Raw genomic sequence first — 20,250 nt, forward strand, 5'->3', positions numbered from 1 at the left:
CTAGTACCCTCTCAAGACATGTGCTTTCTGGGTGTGAGACTGAATACAGCAACCCAGATGGCCTTTTTAACCCCGGACAAACAAAAGAATCTTTCCCTGTACTTCCATCATCTATCTCTTCAGTCCGGGCTGACTGCAAGGACAGTCCTTCAAGCCTTAGGGTTCATGGCATCTTGTATTCTGGTGCTTCCCAATGCCAAACTGCATATGAGGAAGCTGCAATGGTACCTCAAAAATGTATGGACACAGCACTGCCAGGATTTGGACACTGTCATTCAAATAATACCCTGCATTCAAAAGGAATTTTTGTGGTGGGCTCAGGAATGTCACCTAAACAAGGGACTCTCTGTGACCCGGCCAGAGGCGAGTCAGATTGTAACGACAGGTGGGGCAGACATAGCTTGGGAGCTCATCTGAATGGAAAGTGGATACAAGACAAGTGGCCTGCCAGACTTCAGGATCTACATATCAACATGAAGGAGATGTTAGCAGTCCAGTTTGCATTAATGGCTTTCAAGGAGTTACTTCTTCCAGGGCAGGTGTTGATTCTAACAGACAACACAACCGTCATGTGGTACATCAACAAACAAGGGGGAACACATTCTTATCCTCTATGCAGGCAAGCAATCATTTTATGGGAGACTGCGCTCAGCTTGCAACTAACTCTTTATGCAAGGTTTCTGCCGGAGCACAGAACTCCTTAGCAGATGTGTTAAGCAGGCAAATCATGGATCCCCACGAGTGGAAACTGGATCTTCATGTATTTCGATAATTGAGAGTGTCATGCGGAACTCCAGACATAGATCTGTTCGCTTCTCCACTAAACCACCAGCTGCCAAAGTTTTGCACAAAAGGTTTCATCACACAGCTTGGAAAGTGGATGCTCTTTCTTTCAGTTGGACAAATCTTCATGTGTATGCCTTTCCACCTCTGCCTCTTCTCCCAAAGGTACTTCTAAAGGTCAGACAAGACAAGCCAAGGATGATTTTAATAGCTCCAGATTGGCCTCGCAACACTGGTACCCATTACTAAGGAGTCTGGTAAGGAAGCCTCCATGGCCTTTACCTTTGATTCCACACCTATTGTCTCAGAGGGACGGTCATCTACTCAATGTCAAGCTTCACACTCTTCATCTGACAGCCTGGCATATTCTGTTTTGAAACACAGCAGGTCTCAACTTCCTCAACAAGTTTTGAATGTGATTATGGAAGCCAGAAGACCTAGTACAAGGAAAGTGTACTCAGAAAAATGGAAGAGATTTTTGTTTTGGAGTGCAGCAAAGAATTTGGAGATTTCTGAGCCTAATTTGAGTGTGGCTCTTCAATATCTTACTGAGTTATTAGACAAAGGTTTGTCTTTCTCTTCCATTAAAATTCATGCTGCAGCAATTTCAGCTCACTATGATTGTGACCCACCATTGTTTTCTCATCCTTTGTTCAAGCAATTTCTTAGAGGGCAAAGAATATAAGACCCCACGTGAGCTCCTACTCCTGCTTGGGATCTCAATTTTGTGTTGGAGAAACTTACTCTACAACCTTTGAGCGCTACTGCTGAATTGAAATACTTGTCATGGAAGACTGCTCTTTTGTTGGCCATTACTTCTGCAAGAAGGGTTTCTGAATTGCAGGCCCTTATGGCGGTTGAGCCTTTTTTGATTTTCCATAAGGACAGGGTATCATTACGTACTAATCCTTCCTTTATGCCTAAGGTGGTTTCTAGTGTGGCTTTAAACCAAACTATTCATTTGCCTACTTTTTATGCAGATCCCCAAAATAAGGGGGAAAAGATTTTGCACACTTTACATGTACACAGGCAGTTGCGTTATTATTTAAGCAGGACTAAGGCTTTTCGGCAGTCTCAGCAGTTGTTTGTTTCTTTTGCTTTGAGTTCTCAGGGCAAGCCTGTGTCAAAACAAACTATTTCTAAGTGGATTGGGTTTTGCATTACATTTTGTTATTCCCATCATGGCAAGGAGATTCCAGCTGGGATTAGGCCTCATTCCACCAGGGCTACTGCCACTTCAACAGCATTTCTTAGGGGGGTGGCAACTAAGGATATTTTGGAGGCAGCTACTTGGAGTTCAGTGCATACTTTCTCTAAGCACTACCACCTTCCTCTCTACTCTAAATCCAGGGCTGGTTTTGCCACGGCTATTTTGCAGGGCATGTTGACAGCCCCTGCTTCCTTATGATTTGCCAGCCTCCCTTACCTCTGCTTTGGGATTCTACCCAAGTGTTAGGACTGCAGCAATGTGGGATGAAGAACATAGTACAGTTTTGTACCTACCATAAATGTAGATGTTCGAAGATCCACATTGCTGCAGTCTCCCTCCTTCCCCTCTGTGTTTAGGGGTGGTTGTGTGGGTGGGGTTGTACCTTTGTATATTTGTATATATTGTATATATGTTGGGTACAAGAGTGTTTGGTGTTTTTTGGTTTTGGCCTTATCTTTTTAGGGTCTTCTGACATCTGGGGCAAGAAAAGACTGAGGATATGACGTCGGTCATGCGCATTTGTACCCTGACGTCCTGACGTCAGACTAATGCGCCTTGACCGACGTCAGCCATATACTTTGGTATTCGGGCCGACTGGGACAGCGGACTACCCAAGTGTTAGGACTGCAGCAATGTGGATCTTCGAACATCTACATTTATGGTAGGTACAAAACTGTACTTTCTGTGTGGGGAGCATGTGTGTGATGTATGGTGTGCATACAAGATCATAAGGCTTTGGTGGGTCTACTTCTAATGATTGACTGTCATGTAACTGACGTTCAAATAACCAAGATGAAATGGACAAAACTTTAGAAACCCAAATGGCGAATTTCACCAGGGTAAGGAAGTACATGGCTGACTGCTAATGAAACTCATGCTGAGGTAAGTTCAACCCACCTAGATGGGGGGCTATGCCCCCCAACTGAATATAATAACTCCTGGATTGCACTACAGTTTAGAACAGGGCATGTTGGCCAGGTGTTTACTTACCCTAGTAAACAGTCATCGTTAAGGTTTCTGAAGTTTTGTTCTTTTCGTCTTGTGTTATTTGAAAGTTGGTCATGTGACAGTCAATCATTAGAAGTAGACTGAGTTTTGGTATACTGACCAAATGTTGGACTTCCCTGGGGGGAGAGATCCCTAACATTAAGAATACTGCAACAGTCATATAGAAGAACATCTTGTATTTATTCTTAACCAGTGTTTTCATATTGTGTCTAATTTGGTATAATTATTTAAACTATATTTGTTTTTATATTCTTAAAGACTGTAAAATTATTATTCTTAAAATGCTTTGCAGTACTTTGGAGGTTTTCTCCCTGGGCCTCCACTGAAAATGGGCTCATTACCTATTCAGACTTTCAAGGTAATCAAATGTCAGTAAGTAAAAATATGCCTGACCTGTATCGAAAAGTAAAGGGAGTAAAAACATTTTCAATGCTTGTATCTTTCTAGCCATATCCATAAACAAGAGTTTCCAGTTTCTCAATTTTTATTTTTGTTTATTCTGTTTCCATATATCCTGTTGACTGTTTTATGTATCCCACATGCAGTCATCCATATTGGCATAATCTCCTTTCTCCATTTATGTTTTGGCTTAGTTCCTGGAGTACTTTCTGCAAATTTAAGAATATAATATTCTGTGTAGCTTTGGTTATTCTCCTTAAGGACCTGCATCCAGAATCTTACTCTGTCCTTATTTCTTGAACTGTCTCCTGCTTTGTCATTCTCCCTTTCCTCTGAATTATAATCTTCTGCATTTATTGTGTATACCAGCTTTAACTGTATAGCTCTAAAATATCCCTTCAAATAAAGTAATCCTAATCACCTTGTTCTGTTATGAGCATCAGCTTGTCCCATTGAATTCTTGCTCTCTTTCCCTCCCAGATAAATTCTTTCAACTCTTTATTATTGCCCACTACTTTTCCTCTAGGTAATAAAAATATGCATGACCTATATATAAAACTAAAGGTACCAGAAACATTTTCACTGCTCGTATTTTATGATCCTTATCCACAAACAAGAGATTTCAGTTTCTCAGTTTTTGTATCATCAGGAGAAGGCTTGATTGATTGCTTTTGTAGTCAACTAGCTTTTGTGACAGTAGTATACTGATTTTCTTGTTGGGCTGAATTTGTAATGAAACTACATATTTTACTGAAGATATATTAGTATATTAGTTTCATACAACATTAGTGTTGTATGACGAATCTGGTGCAAAGATGGGTAAACTGTATTCTGACAGGGCCAGAAGTATTCCTTTGCCTATAATTGGTCCAGATGAGGTTATAAGGTGGTTGGAGAGTCTTCTAGTCAAGTAAAGAGTTGATTTTCTTGCTTGTTTGTTTTTATTGTGGTCCTCAATGTTCAGAGTTGGGTCTAATCAAATTCCCAGGTACTTGAAAGATGATGATGTAGGTGTGGAGGAATTGTTGATGGTAAGTGTATCGAGAGCTTTGGCTAGTTTTTGGCAAGTGCCAAAAAGCATAGCTTTTGTTTGAGTGATTTGATTAAATGCTTGTATTACAGAAGTCATTTGGTGTTGATCATAGGTTCATAGGTTGGTACTAGACTATCTGCCCGAAGGGATTTATAAGCCTAGCCAGAATGTGTTGGCTTTCGCCGCCCCCTTAGATTAGTTCCCTGTGCCTCTGTCCAGCAGAGCCACTGAAGTGATCCCCAGGGTAAACTTTCTGTTTCCCATTCACTCGTCAAGGTTTCTCTTGAAGAGTGCTAGTCAGGAGCTCTGCCTAATGTAGACTGGAATCTTGTTCCAAAGCATGGGAAGTCTCTGGGACAGGAATCTATCCCTCCAGCACGTCCTATTTATTGTTGTGTTGAGGTTTAGATCCCTAGAGTGTGTGGCTCGAGGGGATATGGTTTTCTTTAGTTGGAGCATGTCCATCAATTCTGGGTTGGACATGGCCTTGTATGTCAGGCAGAGATCACCTCTGAGTAGGCGGTATGCAACTGGGTAGAGCTGGAGTTTCTTCAGTTGAGCTGCATAGGGCATCTGTTTGAGGCCAGTGATCCTCTTGGTAAGGTACTTCTGTGGTCTTTCCAGCTGTTGCAGGTGTCTTGTAAGGTACATCTCAAATGGGGCATTGTACTCTGTGATGGGTCTGATGAGTAGAGGGCACAATTACCTCTTCTGATCTGGATACGAACCCTTTTGTTATTAGGTGGGCCACATAGAAGGATTTTCTAACCACTTTGGCAATGTGATTATCAAAGGAGAGATTACTATCTACTTGGGTCCCCAGATCCCTTATTAAGTCTTCTGTATTTAGGGGACTACCACCTATGTGGTAGTTTGTGGGTACTTTGTTTTTTTCAAAGAGGATGACTATGCACTTATTGGCATTTAGCTTGAGGCCATGATTTTGACACCAGGTATCCATCTCAGTGAGACCATTTTGGAGGATGTCTGTGTCAGCCGGAGAGTCAATTATAGCCCCTAGTTTGCAGTCATCTGTGAACTTGGTCAGCCATAGTCCTCCTGTGATTGCCTGTACCTCTGAGAAGTATATGCCGAACAGGAGGGATCCTAGGACTGAGACCTGGGGAAAGCCACTTGTAACCGGTTTAGAGTCGACCTTGCTCCTGCAACTCTCACCATGTGGGTTCTGCCCGTGAGCCAGTTGGCAAACCATCTTGTGACATAGGGGTTTATGTTCAGGCCGGTGAGCTTGTCTATAATACCAGAATGGGGAATGGTGTCAAAGGCTTTTGCGAGGTCTAGGTAGGCTGTGTACCACCTTTCCCTCGTCTATAGCCTTGGTGACTGTCTCAGAGAAATCCACCAGGATTAGGAGGCATGATCTGCCCTTAACAAAACTGAACTGGGTAGGGTCCAGTGTTTGGAGGTTCCCAATGTCTCTGTTAATGAGTTCCATGATGATGTGCTCCATAGCCTTGCAGACCAAGCTAGTCAGGGTTATAGGGCGATAGTTCCCGGGCTGTTCTGGAGTTTTGTTTGAATGTGAAGATGTGATTAATGTGATATGAAGATGACCATTTTATCAGCATATAGTAAGATTTGTAATTGATGAAGGTCATAAGGGAGTTCAGTAATGAAAATTTAGAAGAGTAGAGGTGCTAAAATGGATCCCTGAGGGTCATCTTTGAGGAGTGGAACAGAAACAAAGAATGTTCCTTCTTTCACTTTAAAATACCTTTTGAAAGAACATCTCCAAACCAGGGATGAAGGTTTCACTAATGCCAATCTTGGTGAGTTTATTTAGTAATAGTTACTGGTCTTTGAGTTTCAATGCCTTTGTTTGGTCTGTGAAGCCTGCTCCAGGTGTTTTGAAGCCAGTGAGCAGATTATGGTAGCTGTGGCTGCATTTTACTGCTGCCAGGAAGAGTTTCCTTCTACTTTCCTGGCATTGTGAACAGGTGTGCAGTAGGCCTTGCTACTTTTTGTCCATGCCTCTTCATGAGACTCATTCTGAGCCCTTTTCTACAGTACAGCACTCCCTATGTGTCCTTCACTTCTGCCAGGGATTGCCAGAGTTTGAGCGCACCCTCCCTCCAGAGCATTTTCATCCTCCCTGCATTCATCATCAGTCACCTGCTAATTGTATCATAGTTGCCTGGGCTCTAGTCAGGACTTTATCCCTCTACACAAGTGGCCCAGGCTAATAATCTCATAGTTTTTCTTGATAAAAACAATGTATGTGCATGAAAATTCATCTTTTGTGGATGAGTAAAGCTTCTAATTGTTTTGTGGAAATGCACAGTAAATTTTCAACTTCTAGGTCTAATTACTGATGCAACTTTTTAAGGCATCTGTCACACAAGGCCCCTATAAAATGAAACCTCACAGGCCAAATTCAAAATAATTAGTGTCTTATTTCTGATGCCTGTGTTGTATATATAGTGCAACAGCTATAATTTGATGGTTCGTGCTATTTTGGAAAGACTCTTCTCATTCACTTCCATATTATTATCTTTTTGAAAGTGGCTTGAGCTTGTTGAAATGGTGCATAATCTTAGCATTACCATAAATCATAGGTTGACACTACGGAGTCAGGTATCAATTGTGAAAAAATCTTAATGTTTCTGTTTGTGAGACATGTCTAAGATACTTTTTTTTTTTCTTTAGCTGATCTTTCAGTAGTTCATATCTTGGTGTCATCATAGCTGGATTATTTTAATTCCCTTTACTTAGGACTTTCCCAATATTGCATTTAACTGACTGCAGTTGATGCAGAACTCTACAGCCAGGGTATTGATTGGCATTTCCCATTACCAACATATTATTCCTGTTTTGGGTGGTTTGCACTGGCTACCTAAGCAGTTGAAGATTATGTGTAAGGTCCTGGTGCTGGTATATTTGTCCTTCAGTGTCTTGGGTCCCTCATACCTAGTAGAGAGTTAGTGATGCTGTATACCCCAACTAGGGATCTGAAGTAGTTGTCCTCATTTGATCTTCAACTTGTGAGTTACAGATCCATATCAGATCCGAATCAGTCGCATATCTAGCATCTGATCTGAGCTCAAAGCTCCTCCCTTTACTCATAATGTCCCTGTCTCCTTCCTCACTTTAGATCTTGTTTGCCGCCTGTAAAGGCTGCATCGTGGTCTGAGCTCTCTGCTTTGTGATTGTGGTAAGTTAGTTGTTTTGGGGGTTTTATCTCTCTCTCTCTGTATATTTTCTACCTCCCCTCTGTGTGGTCGTCAGTTAAAAAAAAAAAAAAAAAAAAACTCTCCTCTACTTTCTTTACTTTTCTATAGCATGTGTGGTGAGTGTTTGTGAGTGTGCTGGGTCTGCCTTGGGAACATGTCCGAGACTCCCAAGGCAGGATTCAGAAAATGTACAGAGTGTGGCCATAAGCTCTCCCTAGCCGATGGCCACACTCTGTGCGTGGTGTCTGGGGAGGCCCATCTGCAGACCTCCTGTTCCATCTGTAATGAGTGTAATCCCAGGGCACTGAAGGACAGAAGGGATAAATTAATCCTAAAGGGCCTCCTTCCCTCTTCAGGGACTGTAGTCCCAACGCCTTCCGCATCTACCACCTCCCCGACGTCTGGGACTCAAACTCCCACGAAGCGGTCCGGGGAAGAGGAGAAATCGAAAAAGGAGAGGCTGTTAAAGCAGTCTCCAGATTGCTCGGCTCTGGCCGGCCCTCTGACTAAATCTAGGCCAGCTACCAGACCAGAGTCATCCCGGATCTAGTCTCCTGTGCAGGCTTCACCTCACCATCATTCCAGGCCGGTGTCTGTTGCCTCCTCTTCGTCCTACTCCACCCGCACCCTTAGTGAAGTAGAGATGTACAGGATGATGTGGAAGTTCATCAGCACCCAGATTTAGACGGGAGTCTTGCCTGCCCCCTCTCCCTCTGGAGTAGGGAGCACACAGTCATTCTTCACCCCAATTACTCCTTCCCCGATCCAACCTTCAGTTTCGGAGCCCTTGGATCTGAGGACACTCTGGGTCAGTGCTGACAGCACCTTGTACCTAAGACGCTGGCCATGGCCTTGAGTGAGCTGTCGCAGCTGTAGCTTCTGTGTTGGATCTGAGGGGATGTTGTCGGCTGTGAGTGTGGTAGAGCGCAGTTTTCCACTCGGTAACTCGGCGCTTGGAGGCTCAGCTCTGGCTGCCCTGTAGGGTCAGAGGGGGATGGCTTCTACTGGCCTTTCTCAGGATGTCCATTCCCCTTCGACTTTTGATGTGGTGGAGAGGGTTCTCTTGATTTCGAGACCCTTGACCATCTCGTCCTCAGACTCCACCCCAATTCCCTCTGTTTTGGGTACAGTTCCAGCCATCCTGCCATCTCAGGGACAACCTACTGCTGTTTTGCCTCAGGAAGCATCCACTTGGGAGTAGCAGGACGTTGGCAAGTCCTCGGAGAGGTTCCCACTCAGGAGATCCCTTGCAAACTCACGTGCAAAAGGAGGCACTTAGACTCCCCCCTCCAGAGTCACTCACCGAAGACACTAATTTGGAGGAAAGGGAAGGTACCCCCTTGTTACTCCCCCCAAGGATGTCTCCTTCAGAGACATCATGGAACTCCTTTGCCAGGTGGGTGGTCTGCCCAGAAACCTACCTCAGATGAATTGGTGTTCCTCGAGGATTCGGCACAGGCCCCTCAACTTCCTGGGTGTCCCCTCCCACTGATCCATTAGTGGACCTGATAACATCTCGGGCGGGGCAGGAACTGGACATGGTGGATCCCATCCCAAAGCCCCAGGTAAAGTTCTAAGCCCCCCCGTCAGATAGGACATACTGGAACAAAGGGGTTCCTGGTTGATGCTATGGTGGTGGCAGCTGGCAATAAGAAAGAGCTCACTCAAGAGAGCTCTACAGTTCATCCTCCCAACCGAAAGTCAAGAGCGATGGACCAATTCGGGAAGTAGGTGTATGCTTCAGTGACTTTTTCTGTAAGAGCGCTGAATTACATGACACATGTGGTTTGGCTGTAGCGAGATCTAATGAAGGAGATCACTGATTCCATCCCTGAGTCCATGTCGGCGGAGGACAAGAAGAAGTTTTCCGCTCGTATGGCCACTCTGGAGTCAGTCATGGATACTTATATGCATCTCCTCTCCCATCCTACCGAGGGAGCCACTAGAGCAACTGGTACAGGTGTTGCCATTATGCGACATGCCTGGCTCTGGCTGTCAGTTCTCGGAACTTTTTAAGATGTCATTCTCCAATGCTCCATATGACGGTTCCTGTCTGTTTGGAAAGTCGGTACGAGAGACGTTAATTCAGAGTGAGAAGGGCGGGAAGACTGTCTGCCATTGGGATATCCTTCTCGGCCCCTCAATGATCCTTTTTCTAGGAGTCAGCAAAGGGCTAAGATGTGGTTCTAGAAATCTCAGACTTTTCCCTGAGATACTAAGGACTCGCCTTCCCCCAGGGGCAGACGGAGATACAATAGATGTCGCCCTAGAAGCAGAGGGGGTCCGAGAAATTACAGGCCTCGAGAACCTTTCTTGGACAGACCCGTGCAGCAGCCCTGCAGGGTTGCCTGACTGCTTACCTCTGGAGGCAGTTGGGGGCCGGTTATCGCTACACTTAACGGAGTGGGAGTCCATCACAACAGATCATTGGGTGTTGCAGATTATATCCAGAGGTTATTCAATTCCCATTCCTTGAACCACCCCTACCACCGAAACACCTGCCGGACATCCCACCCGTGCACAGGGAGAATGCAGCACTGGAAATAGCAAAGCTGCTAGAAAAACAAGTCATCCAACATGTCCCCCAAGACCAGTCTGGGTTAGGCATTTATTCCAGGTTCTTTTTAGTGCCAAAGAAGACGGGTGACCAAGACAGAGTGGCCAAGACAAAATTCCGGATGGTCACCCTTCAGTCTATCCTGCCATCTCTACAGGAGAACGATTGGATGTGGTCGATTAATCTCCAGCACGTGTACTATTATATCAAGATGGACAGACCCTCTCTGAGGTTCCTCCGCTTCCAGCTAGGAGCCAATCATTATCAGTTCAGAGTGCCCCCCTTTGGTCTCACCACAGCCCCAGGGTGTTTATCAAAGTTATGTCAGTAGTAGCAGCTCACCTGAGACTCCAGGGCATTCAGGTATTTCCCTACCTAGACGATTAGCTCCTTGCTACCCCTTCCAGGCATCACCTTTGTCAAGCGAGGTATTTCTTTTTACTACTAGCCCCGAGGTTAAGCATCAACATACATCTCAGCAAATCATCTCTGGTACCAGTTCAGACCTTAGACTTTTCCTTACTCCAGACAGGATACACAGTCTGAAGCTACATGTTCTTCAAGTTCTTCAAACTTTCTGTCTGACGGGAGAAGTGGTACTATGGGCGTTGGGGTCCATAGTCAATCTTTTACCCTTGGCGCACCTCCACATGTGAATCCTTCAGTGGACCCTTTCTGTAAAATAGACTCTGTTAGATCTCTTGTTGTCTCACCCAGTTCGAATCTATCAAGTGTGCAGGGACTCTCTTCGGTGGTGGATTCTTTGCTCAGATCTGGTTCGGGGATGTCCCTTTCTCCCATCATTTCCCAAGGCCACGGTGACTATGGACGCCTCCCAGCTGGGGGTGGGGGGAGGCATTGCTTGGTAAGGACAGTTCAAGGCATGTGGTCCCCCTTCGAGACCAGTTTGTATATCAATGTCCTGGAGATGAGGGCGGTGCTTCTTGCGTTGCAGGCTCTCCATGCCCATCTTCCCTCAGGAACAATTGCTATACAGACAGACAATATGTCTGTGGTCTGGTACATCAACAAATTGGGGAACCAGAGCTTACCTCCTTTGTTGCAAAGCCATGAGAGAGAGAGAATGGGCAAACTTCACCAGCCGTTTTCTGGTGTCAATGCACATTCCGGGATGGTCCAGCATTCTAGTGGACAGGCTCAGCAGGTCTATCCTAATGCTTTATGAGTGATCTCTCAACCCGTCAGTAGCAGAACAGATTTTTCACAAGTGGGGTCAGCCTTGCTGTGATCTATTCGCCTCTCCTTCCAATGCGAAATGCAGCGAGATCTTCGCTCTGAACTCCCCTCAGGGGGAAGCCCCCAGAGACGCTGTGACTTATGCTTGGTCTCCTGGTCTTCTGTGTGTTTATCCTTCTCTTCCCTTGATACCAAAATTTCTTCAGATAGCTTGCAGGCTGGGGAGCTTATTGATCCTCATTGCCCCATTCTGGCCTCACCAAGTCTGGTTTCTCTCTGTGGTCTCATCAGGTGACTCTATCATGGACATGGATTCAGTTCCAGATCTAATTTCTCATCCCTCAGGGATTTCTCATCCAGATCTGGACAGTCTAAAGCTCACTGCTTGGTGCTCCCGTTCCCATGATGATCAGGACTCCCGGTTTATCTTCTCCCATCAAACGAATTCTGGTGGCAGCTCATAAGTCTTCTACGATAGCAAGTGGAAACATTTTTCTATATGGGCTTTGCAGCGTGCATTGGATCCATTTACTGCTCCAGTTTCTGCAGTGTTGGAGTTTTTATCAGGGATTTTTCAGCAAGGTGCCAGTTCATCCACAGTCAAAGTTCAACTGGCTGCAATTTCTAACTTTATGTGGGGGTGAATATGACTTCCTTGGCATCTTCTAAGCTTTGCAAGACTTTCCTTAAAGCTACTTTTCTTCTACGACCCCTGGTGAATTATCCTACGCCACCGTGGAATGTTACATTAGTGCTTCAGGCTTTAGTACCATCCCCCTTTGAACCTGCAGCTTCAGTGGATCTGTAATTTCCATCCTGGACGATGACATTCTTAGTCACCATCATTTCTATCAGGAGAGTGTTGGAACTTCAAGCCCTATCGTTCAAGGTCCCTTTTATGATTTTTCATAAGGATAAGGTGTCTTTGCATACCAACCCATCTTTTCTTCCCAAAGTAGTTCAAAGGCAAACATTAATCAGGTGATTAATCTCCCTGTCTTCTTTCCAAATTTTCAAAATAAGGGAGAATATAAATTGCACTTGTTGGATGTATATAGACAGTTAAGTTTCTATTTTCACAGGACAAAAGCATTCCGTAAGTCTGACCAGCTCTTTGTTTCTTACTGCAAACCCTTTTTAGGGAAACCAGTCTGCAAAGTTACTATTGCCCCTTGGATTTCCCAATGTATCATTCGGGTGTATTCTGTCAGGGGGGCTTCCCCGCCAGGCCATTTGAAAGTGCACACTACCAGATCTATGGCCACTTCTGCAGCTTTTTGGTCCAGAGTTTCGTTGGACGATATCTGTTCTGCTGCCAGATGGTCCTCATCTCGTACCTTCATTTCTCATTATAAATCAGACATTGTATCCAGGAACAGTGCATCCTTTGGCTCTGCCATGCTCCGGAATATTCTTCCATGAGGGCCTCCCAGGTGTTTAGTAGCTAAGGGCTCTGTCCCACAGGTTGAAGATCAAATGAAGACAACTACTTCAGATAAAGAAGTTATGTACTCGCTTTAACATTCCATCTAAGTAATTGTTCTTCAGTTGTCTTCAGTCATCCCCTCCCTCCTTCCTTGTCAGAACTGTTTGTTGGCTATGTAAATGTAGAAGGTGGACACCTTCAGGGTACTCTTGCCCTTCTTTTTGTTCAGGAATTTTTTTCTAGTAGTGCCAAGGTCCTGCTGGATCGGGTGTGAATATTTGATTAGGCAGCAAACTCGATCTGAAGGGAGGAAGGAGACCAGGGGCATTATGGGTAAGGGCAGGAGCTTTGAGCTCAGATCAGATGCTGGATATGCAGCCGATTCAGATCCAATAAGGATCTGTAACCCACAGGTTAAAGACAAATGAACAACTACTTAGTTGGAACGTTATGAGTACATGACTTCTTTTTCTACGCTTGATTGCTCGGGCATTGATGGTGGTTCCACAGGTAAACTAGGAGACTTCTGGTGTGTGTTCCTTTGCATGCCAAGCGTGCCACCTGTGGGACTTCCTACCTTGGTGGCTTCAGGAATACACAACCTTGACCAGCTTGATGTGGTATATGAAAGGATAAGATGATTTTAGCTTATGTTTTGTTCCCGTGTATTGAATAATAGATCTGATGTCATTTTCATTCATTCCTCAACTGTTGGGTTCGGATTTGCTCCTTGGGTCTGACTCTGCTGATTCTTCCAGGTCGTAGAATACTTGAACTGTCATGCTCTTCCCTTTACCCATAGTGCTGTAGTCACCTAACATATCTCTGATCTTGGTAAAACACAAAATCCAAAAGGCTCCAAAACCAAAACAAATCCAAGGCAGAAGGTTGCGACAGCAGCTGTTTTATTTGGGAAAACCACTTAAAATTAAAACAAAAAAAAAATTACATACATATTAAGCACTTTCGTCAGTTATCAGATCTTCATCAGAGTATAAAAACATTTAAGTTACAAAACTTTTATACACACATCCATGAACAATGACAAGACTTCCTTTGATTCAAGAGGGAGTGTCTCCAACCATTCCTAGGCAAAGTAGTATCACAATGCCATCTATCTCGCTTCTTGTTTGCCGGCATAGCATTCGGATGTAGATCGCAAACCCTCGAGTAGTTGGGAATTCCCTCAAAAGTTAGTGAGTTTAATTTCCTTTAATGTCTACTTATTTTGCTTATTATACTTATATATTTTTTTTATTTTCTTTGCCTCCTTTTATCAATCTTTTCAATATTATTAGCCCCCTTTCTCCTGTACTTTCTGAGTATTTGTATTACCTTTGTTGGTATTTCCCCTTTTCTTCTTGTGCTTTTATAGCACTATATATTACCATCATTGGTAATTCTTTCCCCTTTCTCTTTTCCTTTCTCTAATTGTTAAAAAAAATCTTTCTATTCCTTTTCTGTGATGGTGCTAAATTATCAGATAAACTTTCAGGTTTTAAAAAAGTGTGTGGCATATGACCACGAAATCCCAAACTCCGACACACACACACTGAATGTGCCTATTTAGGACCTACACATCTGAATGCTGACTGTGACATTTGTAAGGGATTCAACTCCCAAACGTTAGTAGACAGAAACAGTAAGTTTTCCTCAGGGATTTACTTTCTTCAAAATCTTTATCAACAGCTACTGGGGCTCAAACCCCCAACAGACAAGTGAAAAAAATAGAGTCCCTTTCCAAGGAATTTCATAAGACATCACCAGAATGCCCTTCAGCTTTGACCTCGTCTCCATCTTTGGAGCCACCATTTAAACAGGCAAAAAAGTCGGATCTGAATGTTTTGGATCCGAAATCAAGATATGAAAAATCTTCTCTAATCCATTCTTTTTTAATATCGGAGCCAATTATGCCTAGGCTTGCGGCAGCCTTTCTGAAACAGTCTCCCCATCGTCACTCAAGACCTTCTTCCACAGCTTCCTCCTTTCAGTCTTCCAGGAGCCTATCCAAGGCAAATGTGGATAGGATGATGAGGAAGTTTCTCAGGATGCAAATTTAAATGGGAGTCCTTTTGTCTTCGACCCCATCATGCCCGGAGATGCTCCTTAGAGCCACTCCTCCACTCATAGCGCCTTTTCACATCTATGCTTTGGTTTCAGAGCTTTCAGATCTGAAAGCCTTGAAGTTGTCTTTCTTGAATCCAAAGCTGTTGGCATGTTTGACTCCAATGGTGTCTGAGCTGCCCAGCACTAAATACCTCATAGCCAGATGACTGTCAGAGCTGAAGCGTCGGCGCCACCTCTGGAGGTGTTGTTTCTGACTCCAAAGTTGTCGGAGCTCTCTCTTCCCCTCAGCATCGGCATTAGATAGCTCAGCTCTGACTCCTCCTTCAGGTGGTTTGCCTGTGGGGCAGCAGGAGCCTACGATCTGCAAACCTGCTTTGTCGACTCCATTGGTTTCTACTTCTCCCAGGCACTCTGCTTTTGAGGTAGCGGAGAGAGGATTCGGTATGCCTAGAGCTCAGACAACTCTTGTCCACCTCTGTTCTGACTAACCAGTCCCATTCGATTTTGTTTCTAGAGCCTCAGTCATCCATTACACCAGGGCAGCCAGTCCGAACCAGTCTCCAGGCCACCCGACAGGGTATAATTATCTCCTCCGATACCACCCCAGAGCGCCCCACTGAAGAGGTCCCTTGGAAGAGAAAGTGCAAAAGGAGGCACTTAGACTGTCCACAAGAGTCTGTCACTGAGTGGCACTGATTTTGATGAGGGGAGGGTCCCCCAGATCACCACCGATTGATCTAATTTAGAGACATCTTCGAACTCCTGAAACAAAGGGGTGGTTGATCCTCTGATAACCCTTCTCAAGAAGAATCAGTGTTTCTGGAAACCTTTGGATGTGGCCCATCTCTGTCCTGGGTGACTGCCTGCCGCTGAGCTCATACATTTCATCTCTTGATGGGCATAGAAGGAAATGGACAGAGCTGAGCCTATCCCTAAGAGACTAGATAGGATCCTGGCACCACCTAAAGATAGACCACACTGGAGTAAGAGTACCCATTGAAGCCATGGTTGCAGTGGCGGCCACTGGAAAGGAACTGTCCACTCCTCTCAGAGCGAGTCAGGGGTGCTGGACAGATTTGGGAAGCGTGTCTATGCTTCAGCAACCTGTGCTGTTAGGTTAATTATTTGGCACATTTCACAAGACTTCAGAGAGATTTGATCAAAGAGCTTTGCAAGTTTCTCTCTGGGACCATATCCTCCAAGGAAGAGGGTACTACTTTCTCACAGTTGGCGACCCTTCAGTCTATTTCAAATTCGTCCATGAGGCTTATCTCTCATGCTGCTGAAGGTACCTCACGAGCAAGTGGGTTCAGGTATTTGCATTGGGAGGTATGCCTATATGTGCTTATGTGATTTTTGTGAAACCCTTCAAAACTGCTTTTGTCTTGCATCCTTAGATGGAACCTCAATGTTTGGCCCCATAGTGAAAGAGAGACAATCTACAAGTGAACAGGAAGGGAAACCCTGTCTGCTGTGGGCGTGTGTTTTTTTGACTCCTCAATGGTCCTTCTCTAGAAACCAACAAGGCAGAAGAAAAATGTGGTTAAAAAATCCCAGGGTCCCTTTCAAGATCCACGTGAAGACAGTTTCCCCAGGGGCAGATAGGAGAATTCATATGGGAAGACACTGTCCCTGCAGCAGAGGTGGTCCACATAATCAAGGGTCAAGAGATTTCTTCTCTGAAATATCATATTAGTGCTCCTGAAAGTGGGTCCAAATGTCCATCTGTGGAGGTAGTTGGGGGTCGTCTGTCCTTGCACCAGAGAGCCTGGTTAGAAATCACAAAAGATTTCATGGGTGTAGAGGATAAAATACCATTTTCCTATCCACCCCTGTCAGTTTCAGAGAAAATTCCCTATGTTCCACCAGAGAAAAGCTGCAGGGCTAGGAATAAACAAGCTGCTAGAAAAAAAGTAATTGAAGAGGTTCTTCCAGATGGGATTCCAGAACTTATTCACTATTCTTTTAGTGCCAAAATAATACAGGGTACAGGAGACCAATATTGGATCTCAGTAAACTAAACGAATCAGTTCAGTATACAAAGTTCCGTATGGTCATGGTGCAGTCCATTCTGCTGTTTCTGCACAAGGACAACTGGATGTGGTTGATAAATCTTCAGGATGTATACTATTACATGAAAATGAACAGATGATCCAGAAGAAATCTATGCTTCTGGCTGGGAGCCAGACATTGCCAGTTCAGAGCATTGCCCTTTGGACTCAACACAGCCCTCAGCAGGGTGTTTACGAAGTATATGGCAGTAGTTGCAGCTCACCTGAGATTGCTGGGATTTTAAGTGTTTCCATACTTGGATGGCTGGCTGCTCACCACTCCAATCAAGCATCAACTAATTCAAGCACGGGACTACTAACTCCAGTTTTGTTGTCATCTGGGGATATCCATCAATTACAACAAATTTCAACTCATTCCAACTCAGACTCTGGAATTCATTGGTACTCTTAAAATACAACCAGTCAAATAGCTTCTCTCCCTCTGTCTTGAATTTAGACTATTCAGTTCTAGGTCAAAAAGATTATTCAGAATTCTTCTCTTTCAGCCTGTCTGATACTCTGAGCTTTGGGATCCATGTCAGCGACAATCACCCTTTTACTGCTGACCAGGTTCCTTATGAGAATCCTCCAATGGAGACTCGCAACTGAATGGTCTGTTCTCCAACGTGTGTTACCCAGACTAGTCGAGATCACTCAAGCTTGCATGAATTACCTTTTCTGGTGGATCCACTCCAATCAAATACATGAAGACTCTTTATTTGTTCTCTTTCAACCCAAAGCTACAGTAACCATGAACACCTGTCAAGTCAGGTGGGGGGGCACAACGTGGGAAGGAGAGTCCAAGGTACATGGTTACCTAAAGAGGCCAACATGCATGTCAATATCCTGGAAATGAGAGTTGTCGTTCTAGCATTGCAGACCTTTCAAGAAACTCTTTCAACCGTGACTATCACGATTCAGATGGACAGTATGTCAGTGGTCTGGTACATCAACAAGCAAGGGGGAACCAGATCTTACGCTGTTTGTCAAGAAGCTATGAGAGTATGGCAATGGGTGATCTCCAATCGCTTTCTGATAGCTACACACAACCTGGGGAAGTCAAGTATGATTGCAGACAAGTTAAGCAGGTCCATACTGATTCCTCACAAGTGGTCACTCAATACCAAGAGGGAGGAGATGATTTTCCGTCAATGGAGCCCAACCATGCTGTGATCTTTCTGCATCTCCCCTCAGCAAGTGCAGCAGGTTTTTTTGCTCTTTGGGCAGTCCCCGAAAGATGTTTTTCTTAACATGTGGCCCTCCGGTCTCCTTTACACTTACCTCCCATGACCCCTCATTCCCAAATTTCTCCAGAAAGCATATCAATTGAAGAGTGCAGTCATCCTCGTTGCCCTTACTCTTCCATTGGCCTCATCATCTACATCTGCCCTGTATTCTGGATCCAACTCCAGATCTCCTGTCTCACCCGACAGGCATGATTCATCCAGACATTTCTGGCCTCAAGCTGTGACTGCATGGTGTCTCCAGTTCTGTTGATTGCTAGACAGTCCAGCCTCTCCCTACCCATCCATCATATTCTGTTATCTTCCCATAAAACTTCCACTAGAGAAATTTGCAAAAGTAAATGGAAAAGGTTTGTTTTTTGGGGCTCTTAGAAAGAATTTAGACCCCTTTTCAGCACTGATTTCAATGGTTCTTAACTTTTTAGCTATAATTTTCAGTGAGGTGCTGGCTCCCTCAACTGTAAGATTACAATTAACAGCCATTTTCAACTTTCATAGTGGAGTAAATAATTCTATAACTTCCTCCAAGCTTTGCAAAGCCTTTCTCAGAGGAACCTACTTACTCAGGCCTCCCTTAAAGGATCCTACTCCTCCTCCTTTGGGATTTAAATATTGTTCTTCATGCCTTGACTTATCCTTCCTTCAAACCATCAGCTAAATCTAATTTGAAGTTTTTGAACTGGAAAACTGTTTTCCTAGTTGCTATCACTTCTGCTAGAAGTGTGTGTGAACTGCAAGCATTGTCTTCTAAATCTCATTTAATTTTTCACAGGGCTAGGGTTTCCTTATGGACCAATCCTTCCTTTTTACCAAAGGTGGTGTTGGAATCCAATATTAATCAGGTCATCAACATCCAAGTCTTCTTTCGTAATTTTTCTAACCAAGGAGAATATATGTCGTATCTTTTGTATGTCCACAGGCAGTTACATTTCTACCTTCACAGAACCAAAGATTTGAGAAAATCTGAACAATTGTTTGTTACCTTTTCTGAGTCAAAACTGGACAAACTAGTATCTAAAGTTACATTGGCCAAGTGGTTGACTGACTGTCCCTTACTGGCCTTGACAGACAAAGGTAATCTTTGTTTATGAAAAAGTTGTTTTGCCTTTACCAAAACCTCTGAAACCCCATTCCACGAGGTCTGTGGAGACGTCCTCAGCCTTTTTGTTTAGAACTTCCTTGGATGATGATTGTGCAGCTGCAACTTGGGCTAATCCTCATACCTTTATTGCTCATTACAAATTGGATTTGGTCTCCAGAGGAAGAGCAGTCTTTGGCTCAACTGTTTTTCGGGATATCCTTCATTAGAGTCCTCCCAGGATTTAGGTAGCTGGGGACTCTCTTCCAACAATTGAAGAATGAATGAAAATGACAACATCAGATAAAAAAGTTATGTACTCACCATACCATTCCATCTGTGTTGTCCATTTTCATTCTTCCTCAACGTCCGACCCATCAACACCCTCCTTGCTTTACTCCTGGAAAGATTGAGGGGTATTGGAGGAACCTCTGTTCCTTGTGCGAGCTCCAGTTTCTATTCTTTTCTCATTTTCCAGTGCTCTACATATCTATGGGTAACAAACTAGATCTGAGGTATGTTAGGTGACTATGGCACTATGGGTAAAGGGAAGACAGCAAAATTTCAAGTATTGTAAGATTAGGAAGAAGCAGTCAAGTCTGATCTGAAGATTGGATCTGAACCCAAAAGTTGAGGAAGAGTGAAAATAGACAACACAGATGGAATGTTATGGTGAGTACATAACTTTTTTTTCCTTGTGATTGCTTTCAAAACAGTATTGTACCAGTTTCTTATCACTGAATGCTGTTCTCTTGTTTGATTACTTTTTTCATAAGTGTGTAGTTAAGCCTCGTTTGTGAACTATGCCAATTTTAACTTGGGTGTTGTACTTCCAAGGAATCTGCTAAAGCTCTTCCGGGAAATCCACTACTGGGAGACACTGCTGTTTGAGATTCCTCACTATGTGGTTGATGTGTACCAGAGGCGTGAGGAGCTGCGCAACCTGCGAGAGAATGTACTTCTTGTTGTGCGGGACTACAACAGGTCTGTATATGTTGCAACAAAA

General features: G+C 44.1%; 1 protein-coding gene across 1 annotated transcript in view; it reads left to right on the forward strand.

Annotated features, from left to right (window-relative positions):
* Positions 1-20,250, forward strand: part of DNAH2 (dynein axonemal heavy chain 2) — a 6,636,854-nt gene that overhangs the window by 1,022,426 nt on the left and 5,594,178 nt on the right. The window contains exon 15 of the mRNA XM_044077324.1: positions 20,082-20,228. Coding sequence (XP_043933259.1) covers positions 20,082-20,228 — 147 coding nt within the window. The remainder of the gene's footprint in view (positions 1-20,081; positions 20,229-20,250) is intronic.

Source organism: Protopterus annectens, chromosome 7.part0 (genome assembly GCF_019279795.1).
Source record: "Protopterus annectens isolate FY-2018-M chromosome 7.part0, PAN1.0, whole genome shotgun sequence".
NCBI lineage: Eukaryota > Metazoa > Chordata > Ceratodontiformes > Protopteridae > Protopterus > Protopterus annectens.